The sequence below is a fragment of the Girardinichthys multiradiatus genome, chromosome 10, assembly GCF_021462225.1.
Source record: "Girardinichthys multiradiatus isolate DD_20200921_A chromosome 10, DD_fGirMul_XY1, whole genome shotgun sequence".
Classification (NCBI taxonomy): Eukaryota; Metazoa; Chordata; class Actinopteri; order Cyprinodontiformes; family Goodeidae; genus Girardinichthys; species Girardinichthys multiradiatus.
This window is the reverse complement of record NC_061803.1, coordinates 7,972,304-7,987,591: the sequence shown is the minus strand read 5'-3', so window position 1 is coordinate 7,987,591 and position 15,288 is coordinate 7,972,304. Positions and strand designations below refer to the sequence as shown.

At 40.1% G+C, this 15,288-nt stretch overlaps 2 protein-coding genes across 3 annotated transcripts in view; one reads left to right on the top strand and one right to left on the bottom strand.

The window, feature by feature from the left end:
• LOC124874668 (nebulin-related anchoring protein) overlaps positions 1–11,501 on the top strand; it is a 29,749-nt gene extending 18,248 nt beyond the window's left edge. For both annotated transcript variants that reach the window (XM_047376124.1, XM_047376125.1), the window contains 19 exons: positions 1,254–1,407; positions 1,489–1,593; positions 2,311–2,409; positions 3,319–3,423; positions 3,509–3,616; positions 3,737–3,850; positions 3,933–4,130; positions 5,631–5,735; positions 6,830–6,928; positions 7,019–7,123; positions 7,212–7,319; positions 7,424–7,735; positions 7,817–7,921; positions 8,729–8,827; positions 8,933–9,037; positions 9,137–9,244; positions 9,433–9,744; positions 10,396–10,551; positions 10,640–11,501. In XM_047376124.1, the coding sequence (XP_047232080.1) occupies positions 1,254–1,407; positions 1,489–1,593; positions 2,311–2,409; positions 3,319–3,423; positions 3,509–3,616; positions 3,737–3,850; positions 3,933–4,130; positions 5,631–5,735; positions 6,830–6,928; positions 7,019–7,123; positions 7,212–7,319; positions 7,424–7,735; positions 7,817–7,921; positions 8,729–8,827; positions 8,933–9,037; positions 9,137–9,244; positions 9,433–9,744; positions 10,396–10,551; positions 10,640–10,900 (2,758 nt within the window). In that variant the 3' untranslated portion in view covers positions 10,901–11,501. The remainder of the gene's footprint in view (positions 1–1,253; positions 1,408–1,488; positions 1,594–2,310; positions 2,410–3,318; positions 3,424–3,508; positions 3,617–3,736; positions 3,851–3,932; positions 4,131–5,630; positions 5,736–6,829; positions 6,929–7,018; positions 7,124–7,211; positions 7,320–7,423; positions 7,736–7,816; positions 7,922–8,728; positions 8,828–8,932; positions 9,038–9,136; positions 9,245–9,432; positions 9,745–10,395; positions 10,552–10,639) is intronic.
• Positions 11,502–12,366: 865 nt separating this feature from the next.
• LOC124875221 (dynamin binding protein) overlaps positions 12,367–15,288 on the bottom strand; it is a 69,844-nt gene continuing 66,922 nt past the window's right edge. The window contains exons 14-17 of the mRNA XM_047377227.1: positions 14,983–15,174; positions 14,703–14,901; positions 13,948–14,594; positions 12,367–13,325 (exon numbers count right to left, since the gene is read on the bottom strand). Coding sequence (XP_047233183.1) covers positions 13,137–13,325; positions 13,948–14,594; positions 14,703–14,901; positions 14,983–15,174 — 1,227 coding nt within the window. The 3' untranslated portion in view covers positions 12,367–13,136. The remainder of the gene's footprint in view (positions 13,326–13,947; positions 14,595–14,702; positions 14,902–14,982; positions 15,175–15,288) is intronic.

Genomic DNA, 15,288 nt, shown 5'->3' with positions numbered 1-15,288 from the left:
ATTGGTCTGGCATGAGTGTGTGCGTGCATGGTTTGTCCTTAGGGTCTCCGTGATGCCCTGTGATGGACTGGCAACCTATCCAGGGTGTACCCCACCTCTTGTCCAATGACCACTGAGATAAGCACCAGAACCCCTGCCCCAAAAATAAAAATACTTAGGTTTCTCTAAAATTACTAGAATAGAAAAATGGAAACTGGTCAAGGAGGCTGACAGCATCATTCAATGAGCTGCAGGGATTTCTTTTGTCTTGATTGTTTACTATCGGCAAAAATAGTCATCTGTTCTTAATCCAGACTGATGGAGAATCTCTCTGGACTAAGGAGTTGGATTAGATAACAAAATTGATTATTTTTTCAAGGAAAACACCCAGGCTTGGCTTAAATCTTGCAAAACCCTGTTAGACAATATATAAACTGTGGAAAAACTGATGAAAGAAAAGCAGAAACCTTTGGCCCGCAAATGTAAAATATATGTTTAGGCAAAAAACATTGAACTGAGCCTCACCAAAAGAAAACCATACCTACCGTGTAACAGGGTAGTGGCAGCATCATGCTCTGGGGTTTCTTTTATTCACCTGGATTAAACTATAAGTCACAAACTCCTACCAAACAAGATTAGAAGCTCAAATTGAATCAAATGGTGGTCTGATTCCATTTATGTTTCAGTTTAAGGGTTTGCACACTCATACAGCGAGGTTATTACACCATTAATTTATTGTCCAGATTACTTTGTTTTTAGTTGAATTATTCAAAATGTAGATTATTATAAAGGGAAAACGATTTTAAATAATTTATCATGGTCTATTTTTTTACATCGAAAAAGTTTGCCATTTTATGATTGGATTTGTGTGTCTGCTTGAACGATTTAGGAGGTAAATCATGTGAATTTAGTATTATATACTGGAATGTTTTAATGAGGTTAGATTTGTAATATTAGCAGCTTTTTCAGTCCAAGACATCCTGACCCCCAGTAAAGAAGTGTTAATCTTCATGATGCAAGCTTTAATTTAGACATTAATGCTGGCATTATGAATTAATGTCCCATTCCCTATGGTCACATACTCACAGGACAAGATATGCACCACAGGTTTATTGTCTTAAACAGGAAGCTGTGGGTCATCACCCTAGTATAGTCCAAAGCCAGATAAAATGCTAATCTAATCTTGATTAAATGAGAATGACCCCAAGAGCACAAAATCAGTGTAATGCCAAGAGTCCAAACTTCAAATTTTCTAAAATCAAGCTTTCCTACAGTGTGTCTCTGGATATGATGAACATCAGCCATGCCAAGAAGGCCCAAGACCTCGCCACGGATACTAAATACAGGACATTCCTCCATGAATACACCACTCTGCCGACGGACATGAGTGTAGCCTGGGCTAAGAAGGCCTACGAGTTACAGAGTGATGTATGTCTCCTCCAACAAGATTGATGAAACTTTCATTTAAAATTGCAATATTTGCCTGACTGTTTGTGGATCTGTGTTTAGAAACGGTACAGATCGGACCTTAACTGGATGAAGGGTGTTGGCTGGGAAGGCTCAAAATCTCTGGATGTTCAGCAAGCGAAGAAAGCTTCAGAACTGGCCAGTGAGGTAATCTCAGACCCTGTTACCCAGCTATTAGCACAGAGGCCATGTGAAAGTCATAAAAGAAATGTCCATAGGTTTAGAGCTTAGATGTTATGGATCTTATGTGTTCTATGAAAATGTGGTTACATATGATAGATGAACCATGCATAGGGCCAAGCAACTGAAACTCTTAGATATATAAAAGACCCTTGATAAGCCAACGCTCTGTGTTTTTTAATCCTCTCTTGAGTGAAAAGGCTCATCCTTTTATGTATAGATAGGTTTTAAAGGAGAAAATGAAAAAGAAGAAAGGTTTCATCCTCAATAGATCTTGATTCATTTAATCCTTTCAAATAAAATCCCCTGAGAAATAACAAACAACTTTTTGTGATCCATTTATAGAGCAGAAGTCAGACACTGTACTTCATTCATAACCTTGGGACAGGGGGACACTTATTTAAAGGGTCACTCTAGTCATGATACCCAGAACACACTTACCAGATAAACTAGGAATTATCTGTTATTAGAAGGCTGTTACATTTATATGGATAAAACAGCAACATTAGCTATGTGTGTCTGCATTTTCTTATTTATCTTAACCATTTTTTCAAATTGTTTTTTTGTGCCCCCTACTGTTCATATAACATGTTTGCCCTTCCTTTTTTATTGGCCTCAACAGTCCAGACTGATGGAGACTCTCTCTCTAAAGTTCAACATTACTGGTCAATTTTATTTCTGCAGAAAAAGTACCGTCAGGACGTGAGCTCTCTGAAGTTTACCAGTGTTGAAGACACTCCAGAGATGACCCAGGCCAAACTCAGCAACAAACTGGCTACTGATGTAAGTTCAGCCACAATAAATATGACCATTTAGGTTATTACTGTTGAAGCCAGATATTTACATACACTACAAAAAGAAACATGACCATCTATCTAAAAGTCAAACTAAACTCTTCTTGTTTAAGGTCAACTGCCACAATATTTTTAAAGGAAAATGTTTAACTTTACATAAGCTTATATATATATACATATATTCCCTTAGTATTTAATAGAGTTGCCTTTTAAACTGTATGACTTGGGTCAAATATTTTGGATATCATTCAACAGGTTTCTCAGTAATTTGCTGGAATTTTGGCCCATTCTTTTTTAAGGAAGTAGTGTAACTGAGTCAGGTTTGTAGGGCGCCTTGCTCACACATGCCTTTTCATTTCTGCCCACAAATCTCCGATAGGACTGAGGTCAGAGCTTTGTAAGGGCCACTTCAAAACATTATCTCTGTTGTCCTCAAACTACTTCATAACTAATTTGGTGGTATTATCAATTTGGAGGACCCATTTGTTCCCCAGATACAACTTTCTGCCTTGATATGTTGCCTCAGTATTTCCACATAATGTTCTTTCCTCATGATGTCATCTATTTTGTGAAGTTTGTCAGTCCCTCCTGCAGCAAAACAACCCCACAGCATGATACTGCCCCCCTTGTACTTCACAGTTGGGATAGTGTTCTCTGGACATCTGGAAATTTAACCCAAAGTTCAACCAGACTTGTGGAGTCCATGATTCTTTTCCATTAGATATTACTTGATTTCCCCATGATGTCAGTCAAAGTATCAGTGTGTTTGAGGTGTTTCTCAAAAATACATCTACAGGTGAAGGGTCAAAAAGGATGTTGAGGTGAATGTCACATTATGACCCTGTCCCTTGTGGACTTTTGTAGATACGAAACTAACGTCCATGGTTCTGTTTTGCAGAGATTGTATAGAGAGAAGGGAGAAAACATAAAGCACAACTATACAGTGAGTGGAGAGCTCCCAGAGTTGGTGCAAGCAAAGATCAATGCCAGAAACATCAGTGAGGTAAAGGTTTCTTTCTAGATCACAATGCTGATTGATCTATTTTGTGTCCATGAGTGGGTTTTTCATGATACATTTGCACTTTTAGAATCAGTACAAGGAATCCTGGACAAAGTTACGTGATGGAGGTTACAAGCTGCGTCTGGATGCAATTCCTTTCCAGTCTGCAAAAGCATCTGCGGAGATCCTAAGTGATGTCAGACTCGTTTCAATCACAAATTGAACTTGTTACTGTGACATGAATGTGTTTGCAACATATGGGGAACATTTGTAAGACGAAAGTGTACTGAAAATGGTGATTGATGGTCCATTTCAGGTAAAGTACAGAGAAGAATTTGAGAAGACCAAAGGGAAGATGATTGGACTTAAGGGGCTGCAGGATGACCTGAACATTTCACATTCAGTTCATGCCAGCAAGCTACAAAGTGATGTGAGTGCTTCTACGCTGTACTTTATCTGGGAAGAAGCAATTGCATTTTAAAATGTTGTTTTGCATCCTATTGTGAGTTTAGATTAAGTATAAGAAGGACTCAGCGAAGCAGCTCTCGAACTTCCACCTGTCCATGGATATGATTGAGGTTGCTCATGCTAAAAAGGCCCAGTCTCTCATCAGTGATCACGACTACAGGCTCTCCTTGCATCACTACACCTCATTGCCTGATGACATGAAGCTGCAGGCTGCCAAGAGAGCATATGAGCTGCAGAGTGAGGTGAGAGGGACTTTAGATACCGTTCTATATGGCTCCAGAACAAAAAATGTATTAGTTTCTGTGGTACTTTCAGGCAGAAATTTACTCTGACTGTTCATGGGCAAGAATGCTATATGCTATTTTAACATTGGGCTTTTAATGGTGCATTTAAACACTTCTTTTATAAGCATTAAAGGCTTCAGTGTTTTGTTTTTTTAAACCAAGACTCCGGAGAATAAATATACATTTATTGTGGATTTTCTCTGCCACAATTATACATACAGACTCAAATATTTACCTGCATCCCCACTAATATTTTTCTCAAAGCTTCTTAGCAAGTTGCACATACACCATATGTTTTTTTTGACGCCAACAAACATTTGTGAGAATTCTGTCTGGACCTCTCGTCTCTGTCATAAATGGTGGAGCTCTTTTAAGTTGGTTTTCTGGCAAGGACTCAGTCCATACATTAGCCTGCTTTATCCATTCCAAAACCAGTTCTGATGTGTCTTGGGTATTTATCTAAGAACTTAGGGGAGGACCTCTGTATTGATTATTCCACTTACTTTGTGGTGCACTACCAGTACCACTGGACACAAACCTCTTAGCATGTTGCTGCCACCACCATACTTAACAACTGGTACTGTGTTCTTAGATTTAAAAGTCTCACTTGACTCCTCCAAACATCGTCTTTGTTCTCGTAGCCAAACAGCTCAATCTCAGGCTCATCTGACCATAAAACCTTTCTCCAGATCTGGCTTGTCCATGTAGGGAGCTGCAAATTTCAGTCCAGGTTGTAGGTGCTGAGAGCAAGGGTTTCTTATTTCATCCGCACTTTGACAGTCTATGGTAATGTAAAACTGGCTTCACGATGGCCAGTGACACTGGTGTTCCAGCAGCAGGTTTGAGATGGTTGTTGCTTGGACACAACTGGTTATTCCGATTGAATAATGATCTCAAACACAAATTTAAACTGGTTTGGAATAAAAACGACAGGCTAATATTTAACATCTGGAACGGCTCCAACTATATGTAACTATACTTAAAAGTAGAGTCAGTGGGAAGACAGAATTATGTAGGAAGGTTGTGGATGGCTACAAAAAGAGTGTAGTGAAGGGGAAACATGGTAAAAGACATTTAACCAACTAGTAAACAGTTACTGTGGGTTTATGTGAACATTTAAGCCTGTATTTAGTTTTTAGAACCCAGTATGGATTACAGAAAATCCTTGACAAATTTAAATCTGTATGTAATTCTTCTATTTAAAAATAATTTAATTTGTATGTTGTACGATCATTTCACCCTGGAGAAAGAACAGCTGAAACACATTATTAAAAGCCCAAAATTAATATAACATTGATGCTCCTGATGAGTGTATGTAAACATCTGACTGTTTGTTTGGTTTCTCAATCATTATGTAAGAAAGCAAATGTACATAAAAGTTTCCCCTCTGTATGGAAAATGAAAAACATAGCCGAACAGTCATCTTTAGGGTAAGGTTTTGCACTGTTATGTCCACAGAGAGTGTATCGGTCTGACCTCAATTACTTGCGAGGTGCAGCCTGGATCGCCACCGGAGCGCTGCAGATTGAAGAGTCCAAGAGAGCCACAGACCTCATCAGTGATGTGAGATGTCTTGTTTTTATTATAGTGCTGTGAAAATATATTTTCTCCGTTACAGATTTCTTGTATTTGCTTTTTTTTATTACACTTACATGTTTCATATCGTCGAACATAATTTTTTATCAAAGATAACCTGAGTAAATAAAACAAACTTAGTTTTCAAATGATAAAAAAAAAGGTATACCAACACCTGAACCCAGACCTGATAACTGGCTGACCTGTAGAATCAAGAAATCATTTAAATAGAACCAGACTGACAACAGGAAGTAGGTTATAGTAGGCTATAGATTGTGTCCCCATCTAAAGAAATTCAAAAACAGATTTGAAACAAAGTCATTGACATTTATTAGTCTGAAAAGGGTTGCACAGACATTTCTAAGGATTTGTGATTACAGTGAACCACAGCGAGAGCCATTATCCACAAATAGAGAAAACATGGAACACTGGTGGCCATCCTACAAAAATTATTCCAAAAGCACATCGACGATTTTCCCAGGAGGGCCGAAGGTTCATGGTTTTTATGTTAGTCTTCCATAGGAGAAATTTTTGTTGGACAAAAAGCTGCAACACTGCACATACAGTACATATAACAAAACGAGAGCGATCAACTGCAACAATAAATAAAGAAATACAAAAAAGTTCATAGCAAAAATCCCAAAGTGCATAACAGTTTAACTGAAAACACTGAAAGAGGAGCAAATAATAATTCTGCTAAGATGAGTAGGCCAAAGTTCCTCCAACGTGACATAAAAAAACTCATTGTCAGTTATCACAAACTCTTCATGTCAGTAGTTGCTGCTAATAGTGGCAAAACCAGTTAGTAGGTTTAGGGGCAATTACTTTTTTACACAGGGTCAGGTTGGTTTCGATTACTTTTCCCCTTAATAAATTAAATCATAATTGCAAAAATCTATTTTCTTTCAAAAACGTTCACATTTTTTATTTTTATTTTCCCAGGCAATAGTTTTTTACAGCAGTGTCCACAAGAAAACTTACATCGGAAAACTACAGATTTTTAAATGGAGCACTCATTGAGATTTAGCAGGATTTTAAACGATTTACTCAGGAATATAAAAGACTTCTCTTTTCTGTTACAGAAAAAGTACAGACAGCAGCCGTACAAATTCAGGCACACTTCAGTTGCCGACTCCCCAGATATCCTCCATGCTAAACTCAGTGGACAGATCACAAATGAAGTGAGTCAGCAAGCTTATTGATACACTTTTACTTTGTCTTCTGTAGGCATCATAATATGCAACTATGCACTATTTTTGTCTTTTTCACAGCGTCTGTACAAAGAAAAGGGAATAAATGACCAGCACAGCTACACCATTACAGCTGAGAGACCAGAGATCACACAAGCAAAGATAAATGCCTCCAACTTCAGTGAGGTACTGTTGCCAATTTTAGCTGTTCCCTGAAAATAAATTACAATGCATGATTTCTTAGTTATTTTCTGTGTGTTAAATTCTGCTGTAGGTAAAGTATAGAGAGTCCTGGCATGCTCTCCGAGCTCAGGGCTACAAGCTTACAATGCAGGACATCCCCTTCCAGGCTGCCAAGAGCTCCACAGGCATCGCCAGCGACGTAAAACTTACTCCTCTGCAAATATACGCATGTGATATCAAAAGAGGATGCATGAGTCAATTTCAAATAAAAGTATAAACATTTACCTCACCTTGTCTCTCCAGTATCAATATAAACACAACCACCTACTGGAAAAGGGGAAACATATTGGAGTCAGGAGTGTTACAGAGGACCCCCACCTATTGCACTGCCTGCAGGCTGGCCGGCTGGCCAGCAACCAGGAGTACCGCAAGGATGCTCTGTCGGCCAGTGGCCGGTACCACCTCACCCCGGACATGATCCATCTGGTGGCGGCTAAGAGCGCTCAAGCCCTGGCCAGCGATCAGGACTACAGGAAGAGGCTGCACGAGTACACGGTGCTTCCTGATGACATGAAGGTGAAATGGGCCAAAAAGGCTTACAACCTGCAGAGTGAGGTAAGAAATAAAGACAAGGAAGGAAAATAATAGAACACTGAGATGCAACTTGCTTTATGTGTGTTACTGTTTCATGCATAGAAACTCTACAAGTCAGACCTGCGTTTCATGAAAGGAGTGGCGTGGGACGGCGTGGGAGCACCTCAGCTGGAGGCGGCTAAGAAGGCAGGAGAACTAATAAGTGATGTGAGTAAATTATACTCTCTAAAACCGTAAAGAGAAAAAGGCAAAAATATTTCTTAATTATACAGACATTATCAAGCTTTAGATTTTGTCTTATCACCATTTTCCCTTTGATTATTAGTATTTTCTAATAATCTACTAATAGTAGTATCACACATATGACCAAAAATGATCTTTTAGCCTGTTTATAAAAACCTAAAACATTTTAGATTTTAATCAAACCCTCTTAAATTAGAGCAGTGAGTAATGTATTTTTTTTTTCAATTTCCACTGATACAAATCACCAAATGTTTTACAGTAAAATAAAAAAATTAAATGGTTAAAATAAAATGTTTTCAGATTTAAATGGATCAATAGTTTCAGCACGTTTTCAGGAAGTTTGTTGAGGAGCATAGTCTCACTTTGTTTAGTTCTGGTCCTGGGGACGCCGAGTAAGCAGGTCTCTGAAGACCTGAGGGGTCTACATGGTTCATGCTTCACAAACAGCTCAGAAATGTATTCTGGCCCATTTAGTTCCTAATAGACCTGTAGTAGCAGAATTTTGAAATCTATTCTTTTACAATCAGGGAGCTGATGGAGGAATTTAAGAACTGGTGATATATGATCCATTTTACTGTGTTTGGTCAGAATGTAGAAATTCTCTCCCCATTAGGTTGAAGCTAGCATGACTACTTGTCATTCAAGATCACTTGCATTCCCAAAGCCCTTTGGATAAATGTCTTCCATCCCCATTTTATGCTCTTGGTTTTTAAAATCTCATTAATAGTGTCTTTACTGTCTTTAAATGTGCTGTGATGTTCCCTCCTGCAGACGAAGTACCGTGAGCTGCCGGACAGAATCAAGTTTACATCAGTGGCCGACTCTCCTGACATTGTCCACGCTAAGAAGAGCTATCAACAGTGCAGCGAGGTATAAAGACAAAAAAAAACATGTAATGAATATGCTCTGTATTTAAAGTTTCCTTTGGCTGGAAAATGTGGACACACTGTTTGTGTCTTTTATTGTGTATTACAGAGGCTGTACAAATCTGGAAAGAATGATGACATGCATAAATACACCTTACACCCAGACGATCCAGACTTTGTCAGAGCTAAGATCAATGCTCAGCAGATTAGTGATGTAAGACACATTTAAGGAAATATGTGCAAAAAATTACCCATTATCATATGATATTAATAACAATATTTTTCTTCACAACTTTTTTTTTTTACTATAAAGAAAGTTTACAAGGCATCTGGAGAGCAGGTGAAGACGTCAGGCTATGACCTCAGGTTGGATGCTATTCCCTTCCAAACAGCCAAGGCCTCCAGAGAAATTGCCAGCGATGTAGGTTATATTGTTTAAAAGTTATATGTATAGCCACTTGATTTCAAATTACTTTTAGTTTCCAGTTTTGTGTGTTGCCTGTTATGTAGCATGATATGCTAAACCAAATTCAGAACATCTTGATATGTCTAATTTAGACCGAATATTAGCCAGTCTTAGTATAAGACATGATCTGCTTCCATTTACAGCTCCATTACAAGGAGTCCCACCTGAAGGAGAAGGGCCAGCAGGTGGGGCTGCGCTGTGTGGAGGACGACCCTAAGATGGTCCACTCCCTGGCTGCCAGCAAGCTTCAGAGCAACCTGGAGTATAAGCGTCAGTCTAAGGAGGAGCACGCCCATTACAACATACGGCCAGATCAGCCCGAGTTCCTGCTAGCCAAGAAGAGTCAGGCCCAGGCCAGCGACATCACCTACCGCCGCAAACTCCACGACTACACCTGCGACCCCGAGCAGCTCACTGTCAAGCATGCCAAACAGGCCTACAAGCTGCAGAGTGATGTAAGACACTATACTACTCAGGGTTTTAAAAGTCAGTGTAGCACTTTCATCTTAAAGGGTGTACTGTCCTAGAAGTTAGAGGTGACTTTTCCAGAACTTTCTTAAATTGTGAATTTTCAGAATCAGAATCAGAATCAGAATCAGAAAAGCTTTATTGCCAAGTACGTTTTTGGACATACAAGGAATTTGTTTTGGCGTAGTCGGTGCAATACAGTACAGTACTTACTGGGTACTTTCTAGGAACCTACCAGGTATGTTACCCCTAATAGGTTAGGTTCCCTTACCATAGTGGTTACTTTTTCAGAACTTATCAGATACTTTGTGGAACTTTCAAAAAACTTACTAGGCACTTTACTGAACTTTTTAGGGTTACTTTAGAGCACCTAGCTGGTATTTTCCTGGAACTTACTTGTTACTCTTTCCAGAACTTTCCAAATACTTTCCTGTGACTCTAATAGTTTCAAGAACTTTCCCTCAACTTACCAGGTTGCATATAGAACTTACCAGGTACTGATTACTTTCCATGACGTTGGATTTTACATCCCCGTACTATTTGGATTTTCAAAGAGTAAAGAAGATTAAGATTGTAGATTAATATGAATACAGATTGGTGGGTGTCTATTAAGCACAATGGCTTTTCCATTTCCACAGGTGAACTACAAATCTGACCTGAACTGGATCAGAGGAGTGGGATGGACCCCTCCTGGCTCCCACAAAGCTGAACTGGCCCGCCGGGCTGCAGAACTGGGCCTAGCTGAGGGGGTTACCACTGATGAGGCCATTGCAAAGTACCAGCATATGATGATGGTGAGGGAGCCTGTGCAAGACAATAAGAACAAAAGACATAGAAAGTTGACTTTACAATTGGTAACATTCTCCATTTCTGCCTTTTTAGCTGCATCACCAGCAGCAGCAGAAACAGCAAGAAACCTCAGAGCAGGTGGGGACCAGTGAGGAGATTCAGAAAGGCATCAACATGGATGCAATGGAGGTCCTTCACGTCAAAAAAAAGAAGACCGTCCAGAAAAAATCCTCCACAGTCACATCGATCCGATCCATGGAGAAGAAATCCAGCTCCAGCTCCTCCTCAGCAGCTGCCATCCAGAACACAGTGAAAACAAACATCTCTAGTAAAGCTGCAATAGAAAATGCATAAAGATTTTATTATAAATAACAGCATTTAGTGTTTAGTGAAATTAACAATGTGTGATTAATTTTTCAAAATTGACATGATGAAATGAAGTCTTGCTGTAGCTGCAAAGAAGGACATTAATCACATTGAAGCAGGGCTGGATTTGAAATGTTGGCTAAAGAGTTAATGTATGTGTTAAACAAAATGGATTTTTGGATATTTCAGGAATTTGACCAGGAAACTGAGCTCAAATGTTGCTGGAAGGACATTAAACTGAAGGAAATATTGAAACCGAAGTTTTTGATTTAGTTCGTTAGGAAGTGAGAAAGCAGGACCAGCGTTGGTTTTGTGGCCAGCAGTACAGCATTTTATCTTCACTAAATAGCAAATGCTGCAGGTGAACACTGCACAAAAATCCTCATGGTAGCCCAAGTTTGATCATGCAGTGCACTTTGAGCAAAGCTCAGTTACCCAGAAAAAAAACCTACTGAAATAAGGATCTACTTTTTGTCTGGCAGGTTCAGCTTTGTGGGTTTGTAGCGATGTTTTTTGTAACTCAAAGCTGGGCTGAGAGTAAATGCTTGCTTTATTGATATCCCAATAAAGTTTTTTCATTGCAAACTTACTTTTCTTTTCGTTTGCACTATAAGTAGCAAACTCACATTTACCTATAAACCAGTTTTGCTTGATTTACCTATACAGCAAATGGGTTTATGCACTCACATTGCTTCTCTGCCTGACTCTCCTTGCAGAGTTAAAAAGGCCTGAAAAAAGAATAATTAGAAAGGAGGAAATTATAGAAGACGGGAAAGAACGACAGAAGCAAGGACACAATGTGGAACACAATGTGAGGTAGGTTAGAAGAAAGGAACAAAGAAAGGAAGGACAGAAGGAAGGGAGATATGACTATAAAGGAAGAACAAGGAAAGATGGAAGGAAGGAAACGAAGTAAGGAGGTAGGAACAAAGACATGAGCGAGATATGAAGGAATGGCATGGAAACGAACAAGGAAGGAGGGAGGGAGGAAGGACACATGGATGAAAGATGGGAAAGAACAAAAGCCATGATGGGGGAAAGGTAGGAAGAAAGGAAGGACACAGGAAAGACACAAACAAGGGAGTTAGGATGGGAAGGACAAGGAGAGACCGCAGGACACAATGTTGGAATGCAGGAAAGACATAGGGAATAACATTTGGGATAAGAAATAAAGTCAGGAAAAACAAAAACTAGTTTCTTTCCCTTACCACATTTATCCAGGTCTGGAAAATACTGAAATCAAATCCCAGATTTTTCCTGTGTGTAAGAACCCTGGGTATTAAACACAGGCAAACATGTAGTATTCAATAAAACTCCTTAATGATGATTTAACCAGTTCTGATTATTTGTGATATTTGGGTCACATAAAACAAATATCTTATAGATGACCCATTTTCCCAGAATCTACCCAACAATGTTGGCTTATTTAGTCACGACACAAACGTGCACACAGGTTGTTTCAGTATTTTAATTCAACGAGTGATTAGTTTTACATTGGGCACAAGATCACAAGTCTTTATACACAGCTTCATATGGCCCAAAATGTACATGGGAAGTATGTGGAGAGGAACTGAATCAGTCCACAACGTTCCTTACAGGAAGATGCAGCTTGCCGGGTTAAAAAAAAAGAAACTAGATCTAAAGGAGAGCTCGGAAACCTTATGCAGTTTATTTCTGTCCCGATCTGAACCCAGATGGCTTTTGTTGATGCCACACAACACCTCAAGCTGTTGGTGATTGTTCAGCACACACCCCAAACATGCAGCCAAAATAAGTGCCTCAAAGGTTGATTGTTGGACAGCATGGCAGACATCCATCTTTTGCTTCTGCACTGCAACAGAGGTGTCAAAAGCCATATAATGGGGAACAAAATAACCCCAAGGATTCAGGATTCTCATTTCCATTGCAGTCTTCCAATGTTTCACTCCAACATGCAAACAGACAGTCCTCTGCATCAGAAAGTCTGGCAATTTACAGGTTTTAATCTGAGAACAGAAGGTCAAAGGGCACCTTCCAGTTAGTAAAAAACATCTTTAAAAGAAAGTATATAAATACAGGCATATGATGATGCCTGGAGAAAGAGTTTGTGACACCAGATCTCCATATCAAACCCCACGACAACCAGATTCAGAATAAGTTACAGCGATATGCTTGTTTTTCTTTTGCTCTCTTAATGCTCACAAAGTTCTTGAGCTGGAAGTGTCCTCCTCGTGGGAAAACTTGTTCATGTGTATTCGGATTTGCGGATGTAGTTTGAAGGCACGTATCCTCGTCTTCCTCCGTCGGCTTCCCCCAGCCACCATTCGCTGTTTCCATTCAAGTCCTGGAACTCCAGGATCCGCAGCCGCTCGTTCGCGGAGATGCTCATTTCGTTGGTGCAGCGGGCGTTGAAGGAGTACAGAGCGTAGTAAATCTGATAAAACAAAGGGAATTTTAATGTGCTTGTATATCATTGACACATTTATTCATGTTAGACATTTCTGAGGAGTGATCTCTCCCAAGACGTTTCAGCGCCTTGCAAAAGTATTCATACCCGTTTTCTTCATAGTCTGTCACACTACAACCGAAGCTTTCATTGACTTTTTTGGGGATTTGGTGAAACTGACCAGGACAAATTAGCATACATATGATTTTTTTGGTTATTTCCCAAAATAATCAGGAATGAGTGATAAATCTAAATGTTGGATCATGCTGACCCTAAGGGAATGCAGTTTTAGACTCTTGGTTTAAACCAAAGCATAGTTGTGTGTTAGAATGGCCTAGTTAAAGTTCAGATTTAAATCCAATTGAGAATCCATGGTGAGACTTGAAAACTAAAGTAAACCGAAGCTCTGCGTGATAAATTTTAAAATCATGTGTCCTGTTCCTTCCAGTTCACATACATGCATTATGTTTTGTTAAAATACGCTAAAGTTTGTGGCTGTAATTTTAAAAAAAACATAACAGGTATTAATACTTTTACAAGACTCATGAGAATGAGTGGAATCTAAATTAATTCAAGTATTCAAGGCACTGCAAAGCATTCAAGGTCTAACCTGATGACCGTCTAGTTCAGTTTCTGGTTCCGGTTCTGGCTCCTTGTACTCCTCTCGTGTGTAAGCAGACCTCCTCGGGATGGTACCATCTCCACTCCACGGTTGTGAACTGTAGTTTTTCTCTGCGTGTCCATGTCTTTTGGATCTGCTGCTGTTCTTCTGAGATGAAGAGGAGTCCGTCTCAGAGTAGTCCAACGTGTCTCTGTTTCTGCTCTCGTACCTTAAATCGTACGAGTCTCTGTTGCCGCCCGTGTTCCGGAACGATGGCTCCGCGTCCCTGTGACCGGCAGTGTTCCTGTGAGTTTGGTCAGAGTAGTCTCTGCGGTTCGAGGAATTTTGAGTTGAGGAGTTCTGGCTGATGGTGTCGGGGTTAGGCGGTGTCTCTTTGGGGTGACTCTGGCGAGATGAGGCAGAGTCCAGTGACGGCTGGGGCAATGGGTGGTTCTGGGGCTGCGATGTGGAGAAGCTGACGGTGGCCGTCTCCTGGTTGAAGGTCAGCGTGCTGTTGCTGTTCTGACGGGAGAAAACGGGCGAGGAGCCGCCGTAACCGGACTCATTGGACGACTGGCTCTCGATGGACAAGTCTGACTGGCTCCTGCGGGGGTTGTATGGTTTGAGGAAGGAGCTGTACACGAATCCCTTGGTGACTGCAAAACAAGAATAATCAAAATTTGAATAAATTTAAGAATCATGGACACCTCCTGCAAAGCACTGAATGTCATTTTAATTTTAGATCCAACTGCATAATAACGTACCTCCATTGTCAATCAGCCAGCGGTTGTTGCTACCCAAGGGGTCCTGCTGCTTTATTACACCCACAAGGTCTCCCTCTTGTATAGAAACGTCCAGATCCTGAGCTGCGTTAAAGTTCCTCTCCGCCTGGTAAAGTTTCTCATGACCGTAAGAAACCAGAAGAGCAGAGCGATGCTCGTGCGTCTGGACAATGTGGTTGGGCTGGAAATCATTTCAGGCTAGATGAGCGGTCAAAGTACTTCTGTGTCATTTATCAGAACAAGACAAGCCAGTTAAACTTACAAGTCCCTGAAGCTGCTTCTTTGAGGTCTGTTTCTCCAGCGTTTTCTTCTCAAACATCTTCTTCTGGGTTGTGGTTGGCTGTGGCAGGTTCTCCGGGCAGAAACTAAAGCTCTGCAGGAGTTTGAGGACCTGGTTGTACTCCTCTTGAAACTGCGTGATCAGGTTTCCTTCTACGCTGACTTTGTTAGAAAACTGGTGATAATGAAAAAAAAGGAAAAGATCCATATGAGCAATGTGTGTGGTGAGTATAACAGAGTTAGTTTTTCCCATCAACTTTATTAACTTTATGAATTTCTTCCATTAAAT